Raw genomic sequence first — 27,664 nt, forward strand, 5'->3', positions numbered from 1 at the left:
GGATCAATCGGTGCTAGAGGAGAGCACAAACAGGCCATGAGATGAAGGTTTAGATGATAAAATAGAACAGAGTTTTATTGATGGACAGCTTACAAATGTCTCAATGTTCAAACCTTGTTCAACCCTCGTCTAACCAGCATGAATTCAACATGCTCTGTTATCCCAAAACTATATAGCAACATTCCACAAACCTTGAGCTTCCATAAACATTCTCTTTATCTATCTCTGTTTACAGATAGACAGGACAGCTCATGAAACTTCACAAATGTGAGACAACTATAAGACTGAACAACAATGAAATAAATAAGACATATGAAACAGAAATATAATGAATGAATGAATAAAATATAGAAATATAATAATGAATGAATAAATGAATAAACATAATGCATAAATTAATGAATAAACAATAATGTAATGATAATAATGAAATTGATAATGATAAAATAATATTGAATAATCAAATAAACAATTATGTGGATAACTAATGATTCTAAAATGATTATGTAAATAAATGATTATGCATAAACTAAAAAACACAATAATAAAAACATTCTGCACCTGAGCATCTATGGTAGGATCCTTCATCAGGAACACAAACACTTCCATACGTATGCATTACTTTTTTACTTTTAACCATTTTTTAATCCATAGTGCAGGCCTAATTGAATAATATTACAAATTAAGAATAGCCAACAGCAAACTTTGATGTCAATAAAATGACACGAAATTTACTGCTATGTGTCTTGAAATTATGTGACCTTACAAAACATCTGGATGATGCTGGTTGTGTATGATTTTTTATTGACCACCAGATGGCGATGTGGAGTACGGTGACAAAAGCTTTGAAGCTTTAAACCAGTTTGGCTGTAGAAGCATCACTGCTTCAAAAGGCTCGCTCGGCACATCCCTCTGGCAAAATGACTTAAAAGATCCCCATCTTGCTCCACCCCTGTGTCACACTACTGCATGCACAGACTTATCTGTTCATCCTGATACTGTCAACTAAGGACAAATGCAAAACTAAATCTGCAAAAAAAATTGCAAGATGTTTTGAAATACAATATTATTCAGAACAAAATCATTTATTTTACTGTAGTTATACTGAGGAAACCTCAATGTACCATATCAGTTCATGTGTACAAGAACATGCAGTTCATAGTAGAAAAAAAAAATGCTTTCAGTAGCTTCAAAGGGGGCCAGGGGTCAAGTTTTCCAGTATCCACATACTGGAGTATGTCCGTCTTATTTATGCTGTGTTATCACACAATCATTATTCTTCTGTCTCATTATTCTTCTGTCTGGTCCTGTTCAGTCGTCTCTGGCATTTTCTTCCTCTTGAAGAAGCCAAGCTGGGAAGAAAGCAATATAATATAAATTTTTTACCAAACCAATCTTCTTCGTAAGATAAAAATACAGCCATGAAAATATAGCTACCGGTAATAAAAATACATTACCTTCCATAAAATCACGGTAACTAGGGCAAGAAGGAGAAGCCCTCCAATGACGCTGCCTATGATAATACCAATAGGAATGTCACCACTGGCTCCTTCTTTACTGACTGTAATTCTTATCTGCGACAGAAAGATTAGATGAAACATATACAGTACTTTGATGTTATCCACCTTTTTCTCAAACGCGGAAGTAAATGATGTGACGTATTTCCTTTTCGGTCCGAGACTTCCGGTTCAATAGCAGCTGGTAGAAAACAGTGCAGTGGGAGCACGCATAAAACATGATTTAAACAGTTAATATTTACTACTCCTGCCATGAAGCAGTGTGAGGATGAAATGAAGAAGTGGCTTGATATATGAAGATATATTCAATCATTTCGTGTTAATGATCGGAGGTGACGAGTCTTCGATGAGCAAATATAAAAGCACAGAGACATACACTGTACCAGTATCTTTACAATGGGAAAGTCAGTCGAGAGTTTGTACATGGATTTAACCAAGACTTAGTGTTTTTACCTTTTCAGGAGATGGTTAAAAACTGTCCCTCTGGTGTGAGGTTTTTTAAACGGCAATTTTTAATGGACTTGTTTATGACGACACATCAAGCTTCACGAGGTCTGACACAGCAGTAGCTTTCTCATTCAACACATTGTGAGTTATTTGAACAAACCATAATAAACATAATAAACTACTCCATGTATTGGGTATTGTTTTTGTTTTATGAAAATATTACTACATCGCTTCTTACGCACTAGGTGGAGACATGAGCTTATGAAATTATTTGTTTACTTTTTAAAGTATTTTCTTTTTCATTTAAAACATAACAAAAGTACACTCAAACACATTACTATTATAAACCTTAACTAAGCAGATTATGTCGTATATATTCTGTACTATAATCGCATTATTGTAATAATATATAGTAGCAGAATAAATAAATCAATAAATACATGTTTTGTAGAGATGTACTGCATTTGTATTAGCTATTATGGCATTCCATAACTGCACAAATTATATAAATAAATAATGTATTAACACAAGTTACATAATAATATATGAGCCTATCTTTAACAGCACCTTAACTCTCCCACTCATTAAATTAGTAAGTATACAAGTATAGCTTTTGTCTTTATTTCACTTGCAGATGCTAGTATTGCATCTATAAGTTGATGTTTCGAATTATAGTCCACCTCACAGATCTTTCATATAATGATGCTTCACAGGCTCTTAATAGGACTGAGGTCAGAGGATGATGGTGGTAATACCTTTATTTCTTAAAAAGTGCATATTTTTTATTTTTCTTGTCAAAAATGACAATCATTTCGCTAGATAAGACCTCTATGCCTTGTTTGGGACCGTTTAGAGTCCTTTGAAACAGCAATTTTAGACTGCATTAAAACTGTTAAGTGTTGGGGTCCATTGAAGTCCATTAAAATGAGAAAAATCATGGAATGTTATAGAAAATGGACTAATCCTTTAAGATAGTGCATACTTTTATGTCTTTAGAAAGATCTTTTTTCATACCCATATTGTAGGAGAACTACAACTTGCTTAATAGTTTGGAACAGCATATTTTGCAAAGTATTAAAGTATATTTTAACATTTTTATTTCATTTAAATATAATACCATCCACCCTGTCATATAACTGTTGAGGGTAAAAAAAAATGTGTAAACTAACTGACAGTATTTGAAAAAAAAATGTTGTGTGCATAATATTTTGGAACTGGGATAAAATGGGATATGCCCTATTCCAACTTTGTCTCAAACACAGTATAAGACAGACAAATTTTCTAGCGAAGTTTTGCTAATGATGGCTATGCTGATCCGCCAGCATCAAACCAGCACAGATTATATCTGCAGATTAAGAGGATCATGTAACAAACCTGCTGTTTATTATGGGTGATGACTATGAGATCAGGCTGAGATGTTTCGATCACAGCGTCTCCAGCCAATGAAACCGTCTGAAAATCCGCCTAGAAAATAAAATACATACACATAGAAGCAGATCTGATTTGTAACAATAGATAAAAGAAAGGGTAGACAGATCTAAAACTATGCTTACAAAAGCAAATGTGCCATTCCACAGCCTGACGGTGATGTTAACAAAGTAGTTGCTCTTTATCTCCAGGTCTTTGAGACGGCAAGTAATGGGTTCACATTTTACAGCCTGACAATTCTGGAAATAAACAACTGTTATCTACTGATGTCCATGATATTATTTATAATTATATATAAATACATTCACACAGACGAACCAGTTCTTTTGTTCCTCTAAAGCTCTCTTTAGTAAAGCTGACAGTGTGCTTTTTCTCACTGATCTTCAATGGGTCAACCAGACTGCTGGCGTAACACTGCACATTTCCAACCTGCACAGCAGATACACGAAGAGACTCATTGGTAGATCGTTGCGTTAGCATTGCAAAAGGTCATTGGATCAAACCCAGGGAACACACTGTAATTCGCTTTGGATTGAAGCGTCAGCCAAATGTGTAAATGTAAATGTAGCAGACATGAAAATGGCGTCCATCAGTGTAGCATCACCATTAATATAAGATCTTTATAGCTACAGGTACTGTACATGACATCATGCAGCATTATTGCATTAAAACAGTTTGTATACAAAGTGTTTGTTATAACCACTATAGTAACTGAGCTACAGCTGTCATACTTACAGGTGCAGTTTTCACTGAGGTCACATATAATAAAGGATTTCCAGCGTTGGTGCTGGTGGGCAGTGATACAGTCAATTCAGCCTGATTGATGGGAAACATTCCTGTTGAAACCTACAGAAAAAAAACCCTGCTTAATGCTACAGTACGATATGGGTCTCAGTGCAAGCAATGTTTGAAGGACCCACCAGTGGGTCCAATATTGCATCATCATCACATTTATTTAAAAAGAAATTCTGTTACAACCTCAGCTTTCTTACCAGTCCCATCAATTTTGCATTTATCTTACATGTAAATATAAATTTTAGAGTTTACTTACTTGTAATACTAAGTTAAATTCTGGGCCGATGTCATCAAAGCCTGAGACTGTATTTTTGACTTGATCTTCTGCCCCAACCAAACAAAAATCCAAGTTCATGTCCCTTTAAAAGAAAGAAAAAAAAAAGGTAATTCTGACTAAATTTAATAACATATTGGTGGTCGCTGGAGGGTGGCTAAGCTGTTATGAGTGGTGAAGCTTGATTTTTTTTACCCCTGACCTGGTGAGAAGGATTTCAGAGTCATACTGGATCGGGGTGATGACAGAAACTTTGTTATCTGATGTCACTTCCTCCTCACTGTCACTGGAAAATAATTTGATTCAAATTATTATTCACAAAGTAAATCACAAAATTAAAAGCAGTAATGCAATGAAACGAATGATTATGTTTACCTTTGGACTTCAAAGTCCACAATGGAGTTTTTCTGCAGCTGATTCAGGTTAAAGTCAAAGCTGATCTCAAATGATACCTAAGAAATATATATATATTAAAAAGACATTCAAAATCTTCCCTACATATACAGGGAATACACATGCACACATCTCTTACTGTTTGGCCAGTTGTGAGAGCTGGGTAACCAACTTGGCAGTCGAGTGACTTTGCTTTTGAAGTACATTTTACTTCAGCGTTGTCACTCTATAAACACAAGCGAGATGATTCACAAATACAATTTCTTGTAAAGAAACCAGTGCAAATGTAAAGTTATGTACTATATATATTAAGTTTTAATATATGTGATGCACATACGGGTGGTGTGAAGGACGCGTAGAAGAGGTTAGCGGAGAAGTTTGCTGATACTCTTGTATTGTAAGCATTTTCTTTACTGTTCATTATTGTCACAGAAAAGGAGAGTCTTCTTCTTTCAGAGTTCACTAACAGTGAGGATGAGCTGCAAAACAAAATAAGCAGGTCTTTAAACCTGATAAGAAAATAAATGACACCCAAGACTTTGGGCTTAGTCAAAATTTTAGGGTAATGGTTCTTTAATAACAGCTAACCCTAATAATAATACATCATTTTTATTTTTTTGGACCTCAACTCTTAAAGGGATAGTTCACAAAAAAAGGATGCCATCAACTATACTATAACTCTATAAAAAATGTAATATAAGTATGCTGCCTGTATATTATAACTTATATTATGCAGTATAGTCAATAAAAACTTGGTTTCTAAAACTATGGTTTCCACAGGATTAAAAGCACATTGATGATGATGATTGTAATGCATTGAAATATGCCTTTATGTTGTGTTTAAAGATACTAAGACTTTAAATCATACAGTATAATATTATTCAGGGTTACCTTGGTAAGTTGACAACTTTTACAGACAGCTTCAAGTCACAAGTACATTTCTCATCAGAGCCACAGTCCTTTACAAAAGGGATCTGAGTGAAGATATAAAAACATTTTTATCAAAGTTTATTAACTTCATAGGGCAGTTTCCTGGACAGGGTTTAGATCAATCCAGGACCATGCCTTAGTTATATTCAACCCTGTATCACAAAATTTTGTACTTTTCCGTGACACTGACACGTTTTTCCACCTTTTTTGCTTGAACATGTCACGTATTTCACATATTTGTTTCTTCACTTATTTGTCCTATTTTCAAACCATTGACGCTTCGGTTTAGGGTTAGATTTGGTGTTTGCATTAGGATGTCACTTAAAGTATTGGTTTCAACCTTTCTTTCATTAATTCTTTTTTTATATTTTATGATTTTTAAACTATTGTTGCTTGGCATTAGGGTTAGAGTTGGGTTTGGGTAAGGATGTCATTTTATGTAAATCTAACCCTAAACCGAAGCAATAATGGTAAGAAAATAGGACAAAACAGTTGAGTAACAAATACGTGACAGTGACACGTAAACAAAAATGCGTGACATATTCATGCAAAAAGGCGGAGAAACATGTCAGGGTTACGGAAAACACTCACAAAATTATGTGACTATAGGTACATTTAACTAGTTTTTACAAACAAACAATAATGTGCATCTCGAGAAAAACAATAGCACTGATATACAGTATGTTAAGAAATGTAAGTGCATGGTTATTTTAAATGAAAGCAGCTCAAACACACATTTTAGTCTGGGATTAAGATAAATCCTGTCCCCCTAAATGAAATGAAATAATGTTTTGAGAAAATCTTACAAAAAACTCCCATGCTTTAGGGTGAAATGCATCCAGGGCAGGGCCGATATCTGGATTCTGTGGACTGATGTCTAACCGCAAAGCGATTGCATTCACAAAATCAGGAGTCTCCTGTGGACAAATGTAGACAACTATGTGAAATAGTACATTTATACATTTTATATAATTATTATGTTATCTTGGATTAATATTTAAATTTGTTTCATGATCTGAAACATTAATGTGTGACAAACATGCAAAAATAAATAAAAAATTAAAATCAGGACGGGGCCAACACTTTTTCACCCCACTGTATATGTATATATATATATAAACTGTACAAAACACTTGATCTCTGGTCTTGGTCCTGACTCTGACTCTAGTTGGACTCGACTACAACACAGACAGACAGACAGATAGACAGATAGATAGATACTGTAGATGGATAGGCTAACCTGTACATTGACTTTATGATAAAAACACGTTTCTGTATTAGAAACACTGACAGCTTTCTGGATGCCACGCTCTGAGTTTTCAAACTGAGCTCTTGAGATGGCTCTAGATGATTCTAGGTCAGCATCCAGGGTCAAGTTGTATTTGATATCTATGAATATTGACAGAGGTATTTAAGATTGGAAATCAGTAACAAAGTGTAAACTTTAAAAAATCATTAATAGTTATAAAACTTTAGAGATGATCAGTTTGATCAGCGTTAATCAAGTAATCCTTAGCCAATGGCAGACTTACCTACTGGACCCGGTAATGTTTTAGGTCTGAATGTTGACCTGAAACAAACTTTAGCAGTAAAACAGGACACCATTCTTCCACCAATCAGGCAGGGTTTTTTCATAATGTTGATCTTGTCAGGGTTAAAGGAGGCCGTTGTGGTGACAGATGCCACTCCCTTTGACCTGTGATCAGAAATACATCATCACCATTGCAATTTTAGGGATTCATACATTATATTAGATCTGTAACTACACATAAAGACTCTCACCAGAGCTGCACAACTTTCTCAAATCCTCCAACTGAAATATCAGGGATTGAATCACCGTTCATATCTTCACGGCTATCCAAAGAACGTCCAAAGAGTCGAAGCGTTTGGTCTAGCTTTGATCCAAGTATTTTCTGAATAACATAAAGTTGAAGCATTTGGTACATTACAGCTTGTTACTGGTCTTCATAAACATAATTTTAATGAAATATATTTGAATTATTCCTTTAACCAGCACCATGCCAGTAGAACCAGTTTATCCAGCACCCTACCACTCAACAGTCCATTCTACCTGTGAGCTCTGCTTCCTGATGGTTTTTCGATCTCCATAGTAGATGTAAATGGCACCTTGGCCGTTGTCCTCCAGTGGAGCTCCAACCACCACATCACTAAAGCCATCCAAGTTAAGATCCCGTACTGAGGTGATGGCCATTCCAAACCTAGCGTTCTCCAGTGGGGAGGAACCCTCTAAGGTGCCCTGTTTGCCTAAGGTGCCCTATGAAGTACATGAAGAAAAAATTCAGTTGAATGCTTTATGCTGAAATAAGATTATTTATAAAGCTATGGAGTTATTAGTATATGGACAGTGTATTTATATCACCTTATTAATGGAGAAGAGATAAACTCTGCCTGTTTCAAACTTCTCGTCATTCATGTACATTGGAGCTCCAACCAGCAGAACATCAGTCACACCGTCAGCATCCACATCAACAGGACAGAGGACGCTGCCGAAATAAGACCCAATCTACAAACCATAAACACCACATTACAAAACTCAGATCAGAGAAGTCAATGAACTAAAATGGAACTAAAAAAGGAGCTTTTTAAGCATTTATGCCTGGTTTCACAGAAGGCTTAAGGCTAGTCCCAGACTAAAATTAATGTTTGAGGTGTCTTAACTGGACCATATTTAAAAACAACACTCACCTAAAGGATTATTAGGAAGACCTGTTCAATTTCTCATTAATGCAATTATCTACTCAACCAATCACATGGCAGTTGCTTCAATGCATTTAGGGGTGTGGTCCTGGTCAAGACAATCACCTGAACTCCAAACTGAATGTCAGAATGGGAAAGAAAGGTGACTTAAGCAATTTTGAGCGTGGCATGGTTGTTGGTGCCAGACGGGCCGGTCTGAGTATTTCACAATCTGCTCAGTTACTGGGATTTTCACACACAACCATTTGTAGGGTTTACAAAGAATGGTGTGAAAAGGAAAAAACATCCAGTATGCGGCAGTCCTGTGGGCGAAAATGCCTTGTTGATGCTAGAGGTCAGAGGAGAATGGGCCGACTGATTCAAGCTGATAGAAGAGCAACTTTGACTGAAATAACCACTCGTTACAACCGAGGTATGCAGCAAAGCATTTGTGAAACCACAACACTCACAACCTTAAGGCAGATGGGCTACAACAGCAAAAGACCCCACTGGGTATCAATCATTTCCACTACAAATAGGAAAAAGAACCTGATTTCTGTTGAGACATTCAGATGGTAGAGTCAGAATTTTGCCTAAACAGAATGAGAACATGGATCCATCATGCCTTCTTACCACTGTAAAGGCTGGTGGTGGTGTAATGGTGTGTGGGGTGTTTCCTTGGCACACTTTAGGCCCCTTAGTTCCAATTGGTTATCGTTTAAATGCCATGGCCTACCTAAGCATTGTTTCTGACCATGTCCATCCCTTTATGACTACCATGTATCTATCCTCTGATGGCTACTTCCAGCAGGATAATGCACCATGTCACAAAGCTCGAATCATTTCAAATTGGTTTCTTGAACATGACAATGAGTTCACTGTACTAAAAAATGGCCCCCACAGTCACCAGATCTCAACCCAATAAAGCATCTTTGGGATGTGGTGGAACGGGAGCTTCGTGCCCTGGGTGTGCATCCCACAAATCTCCATCATCTGCAAGATGCTATACTATCAATATGGGCCAACATTTTGAAAGAATTCTTTCATCACCTTGTTGAATCGATGCAACATAGAATTAAGCCAGTTTTGAAGGCGAAAGGGGGTCAAACATATTATTAGTATGGTGTTCCTAGTAATCCTTTAGGTGAGTATATGTTCCAGTTAAGACACCTCAAATTTTGGTCTGTGACTAAAAATCATTCTTTTGGACTTAAGGTGCACACCAGTACTGCTTTTTCTAAGGCATTTTTATAAAAGTGACTTAAATATCCTTTAACTAAGGCAAAGTCCAGGCTTAACTCCCCCCCATTGACAAGTTATCTTGTCAATTAAGAGAAAATATTTGCATAAAAAAGTGCTCCTGATGAGGTCTGTAATACTACGTATTATCCACTAGATGGGCCAATTTATTATTTTTTTTACTAATTTTAAACTGTTTTGATAATCATTCTGAATCTGATCTCTAACAAATTCTTTCACAAAAATGCAATTATTTCAGCTTTTTGCTAAAATGTTAAATTGTTTAAGAAAAATACCCATATTTAAGAGTTTATAAGCAGAGAAAAAAAATAGGATCATTGGCGGCTGGTGACTGCTCATTCGAGGGGCGCAAATTCAAAATATGTGTTTGGAGTGTCAGGTGAACCATGTGCATCAAGTGTTTTGTCAAAATAAGTGCCTGCTGCACATGCGTCAAAACCATTTATGATAAAAGAGATGCTGACGTTCACAAAATACACGCCAGACACTCCCTTAACACTAAACTCTGATTACGCATGAGATTATACCAGTATCTGGCAAACGCAAGCGTCTTTTTTATCATAAACCCTTAGGCACTTATTACACAAAACACGTGATGCACACAGGTTCACTCGACACCCCGAACACACATTTTGAAATGACGAACCACAAACATGATGTGCTACATAAATGTTTTGATGAACTTCGCATCTTGCGCCCTCGAAAACAGAAGTCACCGGCTGCCACTGTATAGGATGAAACTTTTTTCCTGTTCCGTTTGTTTGTTTATTGTTTGTTTGAAAGCAGAGGGTCTGCTCTTTCATTTAATATATTTGTATGTTTATATATATTTTTAGAAGAAACTTTTCCAGGAAGGCATATGTGAAACTTGTTTGAAAATCACAAAAATTGCTGGAAGGGAATGAGTTAAGCTAAGCCTGGTCTGTGAAACTGGGCCATAAACTTTACAGCCTTTCTTGTGCAAAAAAAAACACACACCAAAAATACTGATGACTCCTCCTGCACTTATAGGAATGTCAACATTTTTGTCCAATAAAATTTGACTTAGAATGAGGCCCCTCCCTTAAATATCACCTAATACGAGCAGCAGGAAGAAACATAGTTGACAGCTATGACACAAACTGAAAGGTTATGTGTTATTTCTGTGCTGTCTTTATGCAGTCCAACTTCTTGCTTTGAAAGATAAACTGTGATTTGTTGAGGTCCGTAATGTTTTGGGGAATCGTACCTGATCTCCTCTTTGTGAATCTACAATGAAGGGTTGTTTCTCTTTGATGGTGTAAACTACAACTTGTCCTCTATGAACGGCACGAGGAGCACCAGCCACATAAAACTCTGAAGAGCCGTCAATTAAAGTGCTGACAGAGTATCCTGGACAGACAACAGAGAAAAGAAATCCAAAAGAGATAACCTAAGAAGCACATCTTTTTGTGGGTTTTGGAAAGGTAGCAGTGTTTCTATGGCTCAGCTGGAAAAGCAAGGTGTTAAAAACATGCTTTTGACTGGATCCTTAAATTAACCTATAAATTGCTATATAAAGATGCATGACCTTGCAGATTAAATTAACTTTTAACAATCCAATTTTAAGTATACTGCTGCTCACCGAGTAATGAACTGTGGTTTCTATCGTCCAGGGTTTCCTCAAAAGCATTTTTTGAAAAAATCTGTGATTCCTGACCAATCTGATGGACAACGGTTCCACTCCAGCCATACGCACCAACAGCACCCAGCATGATCACATTCTGTAACGCATGACATTCATTCAGGTGTATGCACATTTGACTTTACTAAAGGAATTTGTTTGAAATTGTGAATGGTTTTTTAGATACAATACTAGATTGGGCAGTTTTTGGCACCTTCTTATTGGTCTGGTGTGCACTGAATCCAACTTGGGACATTTCCATTTTAAATCTTTCTCCTTGGCTGGTCCCTTAAATAAAGGAGACAGAAATATTAAACGTATTTGATAAAACCCAAATCAAGTACATTTTGAATGTTTATTTTTTTTACTTCACTACATTATAAAGCATAATAGCGTACTTTTCACCACACTACATTTTATATTAATTTAAATGAATACTGATATACTGATATATACTGATATAGACTGATATGATTATATTTAAATGAATACTTAATTATAATAAAAATCTATTACTTAATTAGTTTTACTGAAGTCAAAGTAATTAAAGAGCACATTTCATTGCTAAAAAACAATGTAACTGTATTACAATGTAATACGATGTGCTGTAATAAAATGTTTTTGCGTGGATTATGGTTAAAAACACATTATTTTTCATAAACACTCTCAGAAATAAAGGTACAAAAGTTGTCACTTGGACAGTACCCTTTTAAAAAGGTACACCTTTGTACCCAAAGAGTGCATATTAGTACTTCAAAGGTACATATTTGTACATAAATGCTACATATGGGGCAGTACCCTTTTTTAAGGGTACTGCCCCAGTGACAGCTTTGTACTTTTATTTTTTACAGTGTACCGTACATTTTTGTACTTCCAGATATCCTGCCTCCCGCAAATGCTTTGATTTTGTACAAAACTCATCAATTTGAAAAGCTCTGTGTCCCTGATTGGCCGGCTAATCTGTATGTTGTGATTGGCCTGATCGCTCCTTACCATGTTTGAAAGATTTGCTCAAAATGCAATGCTGACTGGAGTTAATTTACAGACTGTGAGATTTATGTTGGTAACAATAACTTGCATCATTGTTTCCTTTGGGGTATGTACCTTTTGCATATCATTAACATGTACCGACCACTAATACACACCAAAGGAAATGTAAAATTGTGAATAGAAGGATAGGTGCTCTTTAAAAGTTTTTAAAGCTTGAATTACCTTATTTTTCAGACTATAAGTCGCACCAATCAAAAATGCGTCAGTCAGACGAAATAACATATATAAGTCGCAGTGGACTATACGTGGCATTTATTAATAAAATTATTTCACAAAATCCATGCCAAAGAACACACATTTCATCTGGAGAGGCAAGTTATTCAACTAAACAATTGCACACAGAACAGAATGGGACACAATTGAAACAGGACACTTTGTCACAAGACACAACAGATCTCACAAAGCCCATTTCAAATCTTAACTGAATTTTGACCAAATGCGTAGTTACTGCGCTTTGGCTACAACCCAGCCATACTGTAAGTGACAAAAATCAGTATGCATAACATTGTTCGAAACCTCAGTATTCAGTATAAAACAGTTTTAGAGAAAAATCCGGATGGTACTGTATCCTGCTTTAGCCAAGATTTATTATTATCCGTTGGATGGACACTTTTCTATTTCATGAGACGTGGTCTCTGAGGATCTGACACATTAAAAGTTAAAAATTACTTGTTTAACAACACCTGTGTAAATTATATCTTCTATTGTTGTTATTACATAATAAAGCAACGATCATTTAGGTACTGTTTTAATAGTGTATAAGAAGGTACTTCATGTAATTCAGTACGCACTGTCTCAGTTCTGTATGCTATTTCAGACACAGAGATTCTGTCCTATTGCATTCTGGGTTACAATGTAAATGTTTACCTTCAAGGTTAAATATTCTTTCCCCAAGAGTTCCTGCAATTTTGTTAAGAGCTTCCTCTGATGAAACATTGAACATGTAGTTTTCTGTAGGGATGCTTGCAATTAGTTCAATTTCCTGGATGAGTTTTGGTAAATCTGCAGTGTCTTTGAGAATCTGTGGGAATTCATAGAAGAAAATATAAGTACCTTATTTGAAAAAAAGCATGTTATCAGATGCTGCTAACAAATTACTTGAACACTTTTTATCATTTTTGTCATAAGAATTATTTTAATACGCCTAATAAATTTACAGTACTTGAATAATAGTCCAAAAAAATTAACAGTAAGGTTGTACTGTATTTGTATTCAAAAAAATGTTATTTAAAAAAAAATGGTTATTTTCAACCAATTGTTTGGTCAACCCAACACGTTGAACCTATGCTGAGTTGTTTTAAATTTAAATTTAAAAATTTTCTCGGTTAATTTAACCCAACAGCTAAGTTTGTTCCTTTTTGACCAAACCATGGACCTAACATTTGTAGTGTAGCCTACATCATTTATGAATCTTAAAGTTAATTTCAGGATTTACAAATACATTCTTAAAAGCGTCTCTGTTACTGATGTAACCCTCGTTCCCTGAAGGAAGGGAACGGAGACGTCACGTGGTGACAGACGAATTGGGAACTCGCTACTTCGAGTAACTACTAAAACGCCAATGAACTTGGCATTGAGGCATTTGCATAATGCCGGCGCCGCCCCGCCTGGTGCATATATAAGCCGCAGGTGCAAATAGGGAAATTAGCTTCTTTTCGCTGAGAAAGCAGGGAATCAGAGTCCGGCCGTAAACAGCATGGAGCAGCACCTGTGGCGACGGGACGTGACGTATCCGTTCCCTTCCTTCAGGGAACGAGGGTTACATCCGTAACGATACGTTCCCTTTCAGTCGGTCACTATGACGTCACGTCGTGACCGACGAATTGGGAATCCCTACCAAAACGCCACTGGAGCTGACCTCTTCCAGTGTCTGCATAAAGCCCTCCGGTTCCACTTAAGGAGATGGAGAAAAGGATTAAGGCAGAAGGCTGGACACTACCTGTCTCTTTACCCCACAGTAGTGCCAGCGACTGGGAAGCGCCCTATCTGAGCAGAATAGGAACGCTGCGGAAGCCACCGCCCCGTGAGGGGTAAATTGTGGAGAATAGACAACCGTGGTTGATGTAAACAGCCGTGACTGTGTAAGCAAAGCAGGGCTCTGCTGAGGGAAACGTGGGCTGGTAGGATTAACCCCACGGAAAAATACTCACAAAGGAACCCATGGGGACGCAATGTGGAGGCCCGAGGCAAACACATAGGTTCGCGAGCCGGTGCTCAGTGATCCCCCAGGTGAGGTGAGAACGTATTGCCAGAAGCCACATCATCCTGTAGCCCAAGACAGCTTGCCCACTGAAGTTAAGCAGGACTGAGCCTGGTCAGTACTTGGATGGGAGACCACTTGGGAAAAATCAGGTTGCTGCTGGTAGTGGTGTTAGTGAGACCAGCAGGGGGTGCTCACCCTGTGTGGGTCCTAACACCCCAGTATAGTGATGGGGACACTATACTATCAAAAAAAGCACCGTCCTTCGGATGAGATGTTAAACTGAGGTCCTGACTCTCGGTGGTCATTAAAAATCCCAGGATGTCCTTCGAAAAAGAGTAGGGGTGTGCCCCGGCATCCTGGCCAAACTTGCCCATTGGCCTACTAATCATCCCTCATACTAATTGGCTATATCACTCTGTCTCCTCTCCACTAATAAGCTGGTGTGTGGTGGGCATTCTGGCGCAATATGGCTGCCGTCGCATCATCCAGGTGGATTCTGCACATTGGTGGTGGTTGAGGAGATTCCCCGTTCATATGTAAAGCGCTTTGAGTACTGAGAAAAAGCGCTATATAAATGTAAGGAATTATTATTATTATTATTATAGAACACGAGAGGAAACCGGGTCGACACGAACACTGTAAAACCTAATGAACGTGTTAGGTGTCGCCCAACCAGCAGCTCTGCAGATGTCTGTTAGCGATGAACCACGAGCAAGAGCCCAAGATGAGGCAACACTTCTAGTGGAATGTGCTCTCAAATTAAAGATGCAATTTGTATTTATGCGCCGCTAGATGGCGCCAGATCAAATCAATAACAATGATGTTGTTTAATGATGCTCTGAAGCAGCGTGGAAATATGGGATCTGTAGTCTTTAACTCAACTGCTGATGGCCATCAATCAGACGCGAACGAGAAATCACGTTGATGGATGAGGTAATCAAGTCTTATAAATGCGTTTGATGACATCGTTTATTTCATTATGTAAGTTTATATGAGATGTTCAAAATGAAATTATTAGTCATAGATGTTACAGTATTAGTCCAAATTCGATGGTTAACACAGCACGGAATTAAGTTTTCAACTTACAATCTACAATGATTTTTCACATAATGTATTGACAGTACAAATCTTATTTTGAAGTGTCTTAAAATGACCATTTATATTGCTGTACAATACCTTTTGATGTGCATATTGTCCGCGGGAAGACGCGCTGATTACAATCTACACACTAATGTTGTGATCAATATAATAGCATACGTTTTTTGAAGGGTTACGAATCAAAACAACTCACCCATCGCGTAAAACACAAGCAGGATCAGAATCTCAGTCTAGTTAAATGTTGTCGCGTGAAGCCCTCTCCATCCAGATAATGCAACAACAAATTGATCCTCTCTCGTTTTGTTCCAAACTCTTCTTGGGTCGTTTGGTTGGCCCGTACGCTGTCTTTGCTGACACAACGATCGGCAGACGGTAAAAAGTAATCCAGCAAGCGCGTAGCCCGACGCATGGTTCCGCATTTGTCCACGACACTGGCTCGCTGCGTCCGAAAACTCAAGGCAGTGACTTGTTGCCTCGCTGCCTAATGAGGCCATGACTTCGGAGGCATGAACGCAGCTCAGAGAAAGGTTTTCAGACACACTTCAAACAAAGGCAGCGTGTTTGAAATATAAACAGGGAGCGCCTTTGTGATAACTAATCACATATTTGAAAACTACAATACTAGTAATTTCTCGCTAGAAATGCAATTAAAATGTGTAAAAAGTGAAAATATACGTTTATTTACATTAAATTTGTGCTCCAGTCGCTTCCTTGGCCGCCATTTTATTTTTTCGAACTCGACCACTGTTGTGATGTCGTTTTTACGTCAGTAAAGGCGGTGACAAAGGGTCACATGGATATTAACGTCATTGACAGGAGACTGCACTGCCCCATGTCAATGTTTTGAATGGAAATTTTCTCACGATTTACAAGTAGTTGAAAACATTACAGATATTGATAGTAATCAGCTGGACAAAATATATAACACTGGCCTAGTGGTTTTTGGACATTTTACTGCAAATATTTTACAAATTGCACCTTTAAGTGGGCATGGGGTGCCCTCCAGATTATAAGCAAGGGCGATGGTGTCCACAATCCAATGAGACATCCTCAGCTTAGTGACAGCTTTCCCTCTCTGCTGACCACCGTAACAGACAAAGAGCTGGTCTGAGGTCCTGAGGCTTTGTGTGAGATCCACGAGAAGGCGCAACGCGCGTACAGGACATAATAAAGCCATGGTTGGGTCTGCCTCTTCCAGGGGCAGCACTTGCAAGCTCACCACCTGATCTCTGAAAGGAGTGGTGGGAACTTTGGGCACGTAGCCTGGTCTGGGTCTGAGAGTTACGCTCGAGACAGCAGGACCAAACTGAAGGCACGATTCGTCGATGGAGAATGCATGGAGGTCACCTACCCTCTTAACGGAGGCCAATGCGAGTAGGGTCAGAGTTTTTATTGATAAAAACTTCAGACTCACAGACTGCAGAGGCTCGAACGGGGGTCCCTGAAGGGCTTTCAGCACCATGGACAGGTCCCATAGAGGGATTGAGGGAGGGCGCGAAGGATGCAGCCTTCATGCGCCTCTTAAAAATCTAAAAACTAGATTGTGCTGGCCAGCTGATCTGCTATTAAAGCGATGTGCAGATATAGCGGCGACGTCAACTTTAACGGTGGAGGGTGACAACCTACCATCTATCGGGTGTTGAATGTATGTAAGCACGCCATTAATAGGGCATTCTCGGGGGTCTTCCTGTTCCATTTAAGTGCGTACCCGTGTCTAGTAGACGGTGCTCGCACTGCAGCGATAGTGTTGGATACTGCTTGCGATAAATCACCTAAACCTTCCGCATGCTCAGCAACCATACATGGAGATCCCACATGTCGGGGCGCGGTTCCATAATGTGCCCCCTCCTTGAGAAAGAAGGTCCTTCATCAGGGGAATCCGCCAGGGAGGGGCTGACGCGAGGAGCATCAGTTCTGGGAACTAATTCCTGGTCGTCCAGTAAGGCGGGACCAGTAGAAGGCTCTCCTCGTCCTGCCTGACCTTGCACAGTGTCTGTGCGATTAAGCTCACTGGAGGAAACACATATTTGCACATGCCCTGCGGCCAGCTGTGTGCCAACGTGTCCATGCCGAGGTTGCCCTCGGTTAGTGAATAAAACAGGTGACAATGGGTTGTGACCCGGGATGCAAACAGATCTATCTGCACTCGACCGAAACGTTACCAAATCAGCTGAACCGTCTGGGGGTGGAGTCGCCATTTGCCGGGGGGCGCTGCTCGTGAGAGCGCGTCTGCTGCTGTGTTGAGCAACCTGGGGATGTGAATGGCACGAAGGGACCTCAGATGCTTCTGACTCCAACTGACGCCTTGACGGTTCATATACGCAACAGTTGCAATGTTGTCGGTGCGAACTAATACATCCTTCCCTCGCAGCTTCCATAGCATACGAGTCCCAGATATACAGCCCACAGCTCTCGGCAGTTGGGGTGCTATCCACACCCCTGAGACTGCAAGCCCGTCGTACTTGGCTGCTCACCTCGCGCTGGGGGCATCTGTGTGTTACAGCATGCCAGGAGACCTGTCTGTCTGACCACGGGGTGAAATTGAGACCACACGCAGGTGTAATGGTTACACAGTGCATGCCGGTGCGCCACGCTCTCCTCAGGACTCGATCGTGAAGCCAACGCTGAAGCGGTCTCATATGGAGCAGCCCAAGCGGTGTCACAGCCATGGCTGCAACCATATGCCCCAGGAGCTTCTGAAATTGTTTCAGTGGGACCGCGCTTCTGTTAAACGTGCCGATAATCGATCGAGTCCAGTTCCATACCGAGAAAAGAGATCCTCTGCACGGGGCAGAGTTTGCTCTTTTCCCAGTTGACCCGAAGACCTAGGGTGCGTTCCACTCCAGTTTTAGACACACACTCGCAAACTTCCCTAAGCACTTCCCCTCGGGGGAATCCCTGTCGCCATTTTGAAGTGCGTTCCACTTCGTCAAGTGGACGAGGGAAGTTTGTATGGACAGACCCTCGCTCCCTCGATTTTGACCGAGGGAGCGAGTCTGCTTCATATGTACACTTCATGCAGCTTCATATCCCACAATCCAACACGATTGTGACGTCACTTCAGCAACTCGCGCTTTGCACATGGAGGGGGCGGTCTCCACTTTCCATGTGATCAAGGGCTTAGGGCGATCCATTTGAACCCACTTCAAGTGTTCTAGCAGTAGTGGGCACTCGTACAACGTAAGCAATGACGTACATCCGAGTGAACGAGACTGAGGGAAGTTAGCGAGGGAAGTTCATAAAAAAACGAACTGGAACGCAGGGCTAAACGGGCGAGATGCCGAAAGCGTTAAGACTCGAATGCGCTTAAGCCGAGAATGCGCCATTATAAGCCAATCGTCAAGGTAAGCCAGAATGCGAACACCGCTCTCTCTCAGGGGCTTTCATTTCAAGACCGGTCAAGACCACAACTGATGGCACACTGCAAAAAATTATTTTCAAGAAAAAAATTCTTAGTATTTTTGTCTTGTTTCCAGTAAAAATACTTAAAATTTCTTAAATTAAGATGCTTTTTCTTGATGAACAAAACGACCCAAGAAAATAAGTCTAATTATCACATTTAAGTGATTTTGTGCCTAAAACAAGCAAAAAAATCTGAATTTTTCTTGAATTTAGTGTTTAAGAAAAAGGTTCAAGATTTTTTTTTACCCCATTGGCAGATGTTTTTGCTTGTTTTATGCACAAAATCACTTAAATGTGATATTTTTGCTCTAAAAACTAGACTTATTTTCTTGGGTAGTTTTGCTCATCAAGAAAAAACATCTTAATTTAAGAATTTTTAGATATTTTTACTGAAAACAAGACAAAAATACTAAGAACATTTTTTCTTGAAAATCATTTTCTGCAGTGCATATCACAAATTAATTTTTTATCATAAATTTTATGCAGTTTATTCATGTTTGGCATATGATGTTGGCATTGTTTAAGTTTCTCCCAATGACAGTTTATTAATTTTATTACTAAAAACACCTGCAATTGTGTAAAGTGGATGGCAAGCCATGGGAAGACAGTTCAGAATAAATGGTTAAGTTGATTTATTAAAGTCTTGGTTTTGTCTCGGTCTGTCTCAGTCTGGACTTCAACACTAGTGTTCAGTGCAGTGGTTACTTGCTTATACAACCTGAGGAGGCAGGTGTTATCCTAAAGTTTCTTTAAGGTCTTCAGCATAATCCAATTCTCTTTATACCATAAAAACACAATTAGAATTAAAATAACTTCAAAAAAATCCTGCTCGTACACCAAGGGCACTCGCGTAAAAGGCATCTCCATCTTAAAGTCCCGGGCTGAATTCATCCCAGTATGTCCCTGGATTAAGTAGTGTGATGCAGAGAAAATGTTTCCAAAAATTGTTCCCATGGCACCTTTAACCGAGATCCGCAACCGAAGGGGCGGGGCGTTGCCGGAGGAACGTAACCCATCTCCGCAATATCCGCGAGGGCATGCTCTCGCAGTGAGAACATGAACCCTCCACAAACGCAGCCTCAGCGTGCTGAATGACCAACACGGGAGACGGAGATTTGTGACCATCTTTGAACCCATACATTTGCCGCATCCGGAACTGCACGGACGAAGTGACGTCTTTAAAAAGACGCACTCCGCCGTAACACGAGAGAATGGCTGTCTTTAAAAAGACACAAATTCCACCCGTGCTGCTCTTTTAGAGGAAAAACACTCTTTTAGCTGTGCTGAGTTGATGAAAGCGCGCAGGAAGAGGCAACGCACACACTCAGACTCAAGCTCAAATTGAGAAAAAAAGAGGTGAAGATCCGCGAGCTTCCACTGCAATTGTGCTGGATGGGAATCCTCAATCAACTACGAACCAGCAGCGTCTTCCCGAGCAGATAAGCGTGCTTCTCGATAGCAGTCGATCTGCCGGCTTTCGGAGCGAAAATAGCTAATTTCCCTATTTGCACCTGCGGCTTATATACGCACCTGGCTGGGCGGCGCCGGCATTATGCAAATACCTCAATGCCAAGTTCATTGGCGTTTTAGTATTTACTCGAAGTAGATTGGTCTCTCTAAGCGAGTTCCCAATTCGTCGGGCACGACGTGACGTCGTAGTGACCGACTGAAATGGAACACAAGCTGTAACTGTTATAACAAAAATACTGCACTGTTTTAATCCTTTGATGGGTAACAACAACCCAGTATTGGGTTATTTATAACCCAAACGTTAGGTTTATTCATATTTGACCCAACCATGGGTCAAATTTTTTAGTTAATGCACAATAAAATAACATGAACAATTGTATTGATATTAACAAAGATTATAAATGCTAAAACATTATATTGCTAATTTTTATGTTTACATTTACTTACAGCAATGCCAAAGCGAATGATGCCATCTTTATTACACTTGTCAATAACCTCTTGAGCTAAATGACCATCGTAAGACTCTCCATCAGTGACCACTACCATCACTTTAGTGGCACCTGGGCGGCCACCGTTTTCAGGGAGAAATGCCTCTTTTCTAAAACACAAATGCTTTTAACAGTGAATAAAAGCTTGAGTAAAATAAAGTAAAGCTGCTTTTTAACTTTGAATAGAGATAGTGTACCTGATAGTGTCAATTGCGGCAAAAGTGTTGGTGCTTTCCCCAGTTTTCTGTTTAAGACCCTTTGCAGTTGAAAGAACTTTTTCTTTGCTTTGGTCAGAGCTAAATTTGTAGTGTGAAGTCACATCCACTGAATACTGCATAATACTGACCTAAAAACAATCAAACCGTATATAAAAAAACTTAAGTTTTGAAAAATAGCTATTTCACAATGAATCAGAATTACAGCACTCACTCGAGTTTGATCTGGTCCGATAGTAAGATTGTTCAAAAGGTTTACGAGAAACTTTACAACTTCAGGCCAGGGGTGAATACTGTTTGATCCATCCAAAACAATGGCAACATCCATTGGACCACCACATGCTGAATGAGAAATGATAACAGTTACAAAAAACAAACTTTTACATTGTTTCTCACAATAAAAAAAGCTGTTGGAAGTGTGTTCATACTCTGAATGGCTGGGGCGAAGGCCGACTGAAGTGAAAAATTTGAGCTCACTTTAACACAGATTCCTGGATAAAAGTATTGACTACTGCAGTTCTGGGCCCACAGAGGACCACATGTCTGAAAAACACACATAACATCTGTTTATTTATTCTATACATTGAAAAGTAATCTGCAACTTAAAGTCACTTGATTAAGATTAGGATTCACAATAAAATTGAACATTCTTAACTATTTCAGTGCTGAGTTGTTTTCAACCCAACATTGGTTTAGAAGGAGACAAACCCAGCTATTGGGTTAAATTAACCTAGAAAATGGTATATTTGAAATAACCCAGCATCAGTTTACTTACAACCCAATGGGTTGGGCTCGTTCCTTTATGCTTGACGTATGCTTGAGGTTTTTGGAAGCCATTTTAGCTGTTCTAAAAGGATTTAAACATTGACAGGTACTCTGTAAATGTCAATGATATTAATTAGGCGTCGTTTAAAGATGGAGATCTGCCACTGTTCAGCTGGGCACAATTTCAAGATCATTTGCGTTTATAAATTTTGCTTCTGAAAGTGAGGCGTACATGCATGTGTACATTTTTATTAATCACACACTTTTAAGAAATGATCAACTACACAGCATTTTATAAATATGTTCACTTACTTTCTTTCTGTCACATGCACGCTATGTCAAGTGGTTAAGACAACAAGTGTGTAGCTGGTATTCGAACACACATAGCTTATTATTATAGCTCATCTGCTTTGTTTCCTTTGTGCACATTGTGTGAATGCAGTTGTGGTTTTCACACCACGACTTGACCAGTATGGTCGAACTCATATCATGACATTATATAGTTGCTAAGCGAAATAAGCACTTTTCCTTATCTCACCATGAATGCATTTCCTTTAGACTTAGTTATTGAAGTGAGGGTCAGACCCAGACTCATGTTGATGTTTATATTCTCCACACCAGTTATGTTGACAGAGTCTGCAAAGAGATAAATATGATATAAATGTCAACCAAATAACATTAATACTTTTAATAACCCTTTTAAAGGTACCATGATGCATTGATATGCTATAATGTGAAGATGATACTTCAAGTCCTTAGCAAATACAAAAGCACTACTAGAATACAAACGAGATATTTACTATTAAAGTTTAGCTTCTGACAGCTGTTACTACTGATGTTACACTTGTAGATGTCTCCTTTTTTGTTTTTAGGGTATCCACTCCATGGAGATCCAACCAGCAGCCTGAGGGTCACCAAGAACAAAGAAATGTGATAGTGATGGATAGATTATAGTCAAGAGATGAAAAGATTTATAATAAATTCATTATTTCTTGATACCAGACAGGAAATTGTCATTAATATGATAAGCTGATAAGGTTTCATATCTATTAATCTGATCATAAACACATTGTAACACACTATCGAGGTTATGGTTTGTGGTGTGAATGCGTATCTTACCATTTTCCTCGACTATTACTGAACTGTTGTACAGTGTATCCAAACTCTACACCACTAGGACCTGTGAATATTTTTGCATCAGAAGTCCCCACATTAAAACCCTGAGTTTGAGCAATGTACAAACCTATGGACAAAGTAATACATTTTTAGGTTTCACAATTATATTGACACGTATGCATTTTACCTAAAGCAACTTACACTGCATCTATACATTTCTTTGTCAGTATACTGTATTTGTTCCCTGGGATCGAACCTATGACCTTTACATTGCTTATGTCAGTGGTTCTCAAACTGGGGGGTGTGGAATTGTGCCGCCAGCCTAGTTTTGACAATTTTTAAATAAATAAATTCAGCATAAATTTTGTGCAATTACATAGAAAAATAAGGCTACTAAGGGACTACATTGTATAGTTTAAAATGTTGTGTAGTTCATATTGATGATCTTATAGTCCATTTAAAAATGTATTCGTCAATTTGTAAGAACACCAACTTATATATTCTCTTTATGTCGCTGTTCTCTGTGCGTGTGGTATGTGTTCCCCCACACGCCCTCCGCTCCAGACAAAAAAAGCGTGGCCGGCAAAAGTATTAAAAAGTAATATAAAGTTGATTTTTAAAAGTGTGTGACTTGCCTGCGCACGTCCTTCGCCATGTGACACAGAAATTACAAAATGCACAATCGGCTAAAGTTTTAAATATGACGTTGATTTTTAAAAGTCAAAAGCACGCTGCAATCAAATGTACTTGCTGATGGGCATGCAAATTTAATTTTTTGTGCAGTGTGCACTGAAGGCTGTTTTTTGAAAAGCAAGTGATATAGGCCACTCCATAATATGATTTTGCACATCCAACAACAGCTATAATTCTGCCTGTTTTGGCATTCGGTTGCATATTGCAGTAGTTATATATTTGTATTGTTACGCAATGAGATGCATGGTGTTCTTTTTAATATTCTTTTTCTTTAATATTCACAACACTTATTAATAAAACGTTGATTAAAATTAAGAGACAAATTATATTAAATGAAATTCATTTATGGAAGCAAACAAAACTTAAATTAAATTTTAAAATTATGTCTTATTACCCACTCCATTTCTACCGTCATATTAGCCTTCAATCTATTACAACGCCCAATATGGCTTATAAATTACAGTCTAAATAATCAAATTAAATTGAAACAAAACATTAACATTAGGCTACAACAATATTTAAACACAACAATACTCATAAACATAAATATAAAACAGACATATTCTGATAGGTTACATGTTGAAATCAATCTGATTTAGCGTTTTTATAGCTGCACTAAGTTTACTGTTTTGGGCAAAACCTCCGTTGCAAACCTGAATAAAAATGAATCACTTTCACTTTGAAAAATTATGCGCTTTCACGTTAAAACCAGCTCGTAGTCATTTACAATTTAACTCAATTACTATGGTTTGGACAATTATCCTATTTCATGTTTATTTAATATAGAGTCCACAATTGCAGAAAATTATATTTTAGCTACACATATTAAGTTATTGTCCGTCTTAGACAGAGGTGTAAAAAGTACTCAAAATTTACTCAAGTGAAAGTACAAGTACTGAGTGTAAATTTTACTCAATTAAAAGTAAAAGTATCTGGCCAGAATCATACTTGAGTAAAAGTAAAAAAGTACCGCATTAAAACTGTACTTGAGTATTAAAAAAGTAAAAGTAAGAGGAAGAATGAAAACTAGCGATTCTTGTTTAAGCTTTTAATCTCTAAAAACATAAAGTCGATGAACCATATACTGTACAATGTTTTATCCTGCTTTACAACTGTTTGTATTTAATTGTTTTTAATTATCAAACTTTAAGACTACTACCTAATTTCAGTATGCAACATGCTACTCAAAGTTGTAAAACCTTGAATTTAACTTAAAATTCTAGATCTATCAAGCCTCTCACAGGCAGCCGATGCAGGAAGAGGTGTATTAGACCTGGTTCACACTAATCCGTTTCAGGCTACATCCAAAACAATTTTTCAAATTGCATTTTCGGAAATCCATTTCAGTCTGACCGCCCTGATCGCATTTGTGTAGCTTTTCGGTTACGTCATGCTGTCACGTCACGTGACGTCATTGCCATAGAAACCGTGCAGATAATCCCGAAAATGGCAGAACGCTACAGGACGCACAGATCGGGCTTTATCTTACACCCGGCGCAATGCGCGACGCAAATGTCTTTGGCTAGTTTCCACCCTGCGCAATTATCATTTTCACGTTTAGCACCACGTTGTTGAAATAGCAAATGCATTTGTGCCCCCTTTTGCGCCCATGGGCGTTCTTGTCTAAAAACGAGGTGTGTTCAGGCGCATTGTTGGCGCGTTGCTATTTTGAAGCAACTAAAATAGACTACGCCATTGACCAACAAAAACCTGGTCTAAAGTCTAAAGTCAATGGCGCAATATGTTTTTTGTTATTTAAAGAGCGCATTAGTAATATGCGCGTATAAACAGGACGACAACGCGGGTTTGTTATCACATGAATGAGCAGCAGCACAAAAACACTTATAAATATGAAAGATCAAAGGATTGAATGTAAAAGATTATTATTGAGTCTCTTGAACATAAATGAGGACTAATTATGAGACGTTAGAAGGTGCAAAGAGCTGCTTCACCTGTAGCTTGGTAAATAAATAAATGCTTTGCTTTAAACAAATGCATCTGTTTTTAAATGTTTTTTTTTTAAAATGCTACCTCATAGATTTATTGTATATGATGACTCTGTGGATACGGTGGGATGATAAACATTTTTAAGTAATGCTTAAAAAAACTCATGACGCTGTCCAAGTGCTGATTTAGCCGTTTGTAAATTCTTTATCTCTCGTATGTTACAAATAAAGTATTTTTAGAGTAGAAACCTTTTCTTACATACTTGTAAATTATTTTTTAAAGCAATTAAAAGCCTGATTTTTTTATTTTTATTTTTTATATATTTTTTTATTTTTAGGTTTTAATTTTTTTATTAAAACCTTTAAAACACGTTTTCTTTTAGTCATGGAAGTCCATGACTAAAAGAAAACGTGTTTTAAAGGTTTTAATAAAAAAAAAACAATTTTAATACAAGTGAAAAACAACACAATTATTTAACATTAATTGTAAACTGGGGATCTTCTTCCTCCGCTTAGTTTTTCAGTTTACAAAGTCCGTCATCTAAATAGGGATTAGACATAGCGGCAGCGCAACTGGCTTTTGAAGGGGATGAGAGCTGAGACTCTCATTGGTTTATTGCACGTTACGCCCAAAATACTCCCATTACTCATTAAAAAAATAGGACCAACCCTTTTTGACCATGCGCACGGCGCACAAACCATTGTAGTGTGTTTTGGGCCATATTCCATTAGAACCAATACATAGAACCAATACATACCATAAGAGACCAACAAAAAAAACAATACACTGTAGTTGGGCCATATTCCATTAGAACCAATAAAATTCCCAATAAAACCAATAGAATTTTCTGTAATGGTTTTATTGTTTTTTTCAAACAATGTTTTTTAAAAGTGTCTCAATTTTATATTTTACCCCAAGCGTACTCATATGTGCCCATATGCCTGGCATACTCTGCACTCCCCTTAACGGCGCCCCTGACTGTTAGTGTAGTGAATAGTATTTTATAGTATAATATTTTTTTGTCACACAATACAGCTTTCAATTTGACTGCTGTGGTAAAAAATTATACAACCTAAGGTAAATATTTACTGCAATTTTACTTTACTGACAATTACTTAAATAATAAAGCAATGTAAGTACTCACTCTGAAATAACAGTAGAATCCAGACAGTTTTTTCCATAGCTACTTAATAAGAGAGCTGATACCTGTGTGCAGTCTCACAGTCTCACAGTATGAAACTGCATGAGATTACTCAGAACACTGTGCTAAAATAGTTGTGAGGATGTGAGGATGACTTTGGCCAGATCTTTATCTTCCTTTAACCTGATCCGAATCCGCTGTACCGCCGGCGGCACACTGCATGTGTTTTGGTTGATAACATTGGGAAATACAACAACTTAAAAAAGACAAACCTAAACATATCATATATCATTAAAAAGCTGAGATTCTTGTGATTCGAACGATGTAAACCATATTAAGATCCAGTCAACACAGTCAGTGCAATCAGAGTGTTTGTCAAACAACCAACAACCAAAAAACCAGCTACAAAATGTGTATGAAAATGAAAAAACTGACCTATGACGCCTTCTTGTAGTCCAAAGATCCATAAAATTCCAACAAAAACGGTGTAGTTACACTCTGAAGGGTCCAGTAAATCCAATTCAGTGAAATATTTAGTCCACAGCACATGTATAAGTCAATAAACATCCAAGGAACATAGTAGTATCATTTATAAATAGCCAACAAAGCCACCAAATCTCCGACGCATTCCGTCGTGTAGCGTCTCTTCACTTGTAAACATTGCAGATGTGTTGATGTCAAAATGGCCGCTGA

The 27,664-nt window shown here is 38.2% G+C and overlaps 1 protein-coding gene across 1 annotated transcript; it reads right to left on the minus strand.

Annotated features, from left to right (window-relative positions):
• Nucleotides 1-26: 26 nt before the first annotated feature.
• On the minus strand, nucleotides 27-27,065 carry LOC135779563 (integrin alpha-2-like). Its single transcript, XM_065290330.2, has 30 exons — nucleotides 26,975-27,065; nucleotides 23,194-23,317; nucleotides 22,875-22,978; nucleotides 22,613-22,710; nucleotides 21,738-21,852; nucleotides 21,524-21,651; nucleotides 21,292-21,440; nucleotides 21,054-21,204; nucleotides 13,301-13,454; nucleotides 11,598-11,671; nucleotides 11,345-11,483; nucleotides 10,970-11,112; nucleotides 8,165-8,308; nucleotides 7,856-8,059; nucleotides 7,567-7,697; nucleotides 7,317-7,480; nucleotides 7,025-7,173; nucleotides 6,591-6,701; nucleotides 5,746-5,828; nucleotides 5,192-5,333; nucleotides 4,994-5,080; nucleotides 4,837-4,913; nucleotides 4,664-4,747; nucleotides 4,444-4,546; nucleotides 4,128-4,238; nucleotides 3,711-3,821; nucleotides 3,518-3,631; nucleotides 3,339-3,428; nucleotides 1,458-1,574; nucleotides 27-1,352 (listed from the first exon to the last, which is right to left on the minus strand). Exons 1-30 carry the CDS (start codon nucleotides 27,009-27,011, stop codon nucleotides 1,290-1,292), a joined length of 3,501 nt encoding a protein of 1,166 aa, XP_065146402.1. The 5' UTR covers nucleotides 27,012-27,065; the 3' UTR covers nucleotides 27-1,289.
• Between the last annotated feature and the right edge of the window lie 599 nt (nucleotides 27,066-27,664).

Source organism: Paramisgurnus dabryanus, chromosome 10 (genome assembly GCF_030506205.2).
Source record: "Paramisgurnus dabryanus chromosome 10, PD_genome_1.1, whole genome shotgun sequence".
Classification (NCBI taxonomy): Eukaryota; Metazoa; Chordata; class Actinopteri; order Cypriniformes; family Cobitidae; genus Paramisgurnus; species Paramisgurnus dabryanus.

Bases quoted from the DNA above. Each gene is read 5' to 3' on its own strand.
- LOC135779563 (XM_065290330.2), bottom strand. From the start codon at position 27,011: ATGGAAAAAACTGTCTGGATTCTACTGTTATTTCAGA. The intron at 22,979-23,193 runs GTAAGATACGCA...GGTGACCCTCAG, and splicing joins AGTAATAGTCGAGGAAAATG to GCTGCTGGTTGGATCTCCAT. The intron at 5,829-6,590 runs GTAAGATTTTCT...ATCTTCACTCAG, and splicing joins CTAAAGCATGGGAGTTTTTT to ATCCCTTTTGTAAAGGACTG.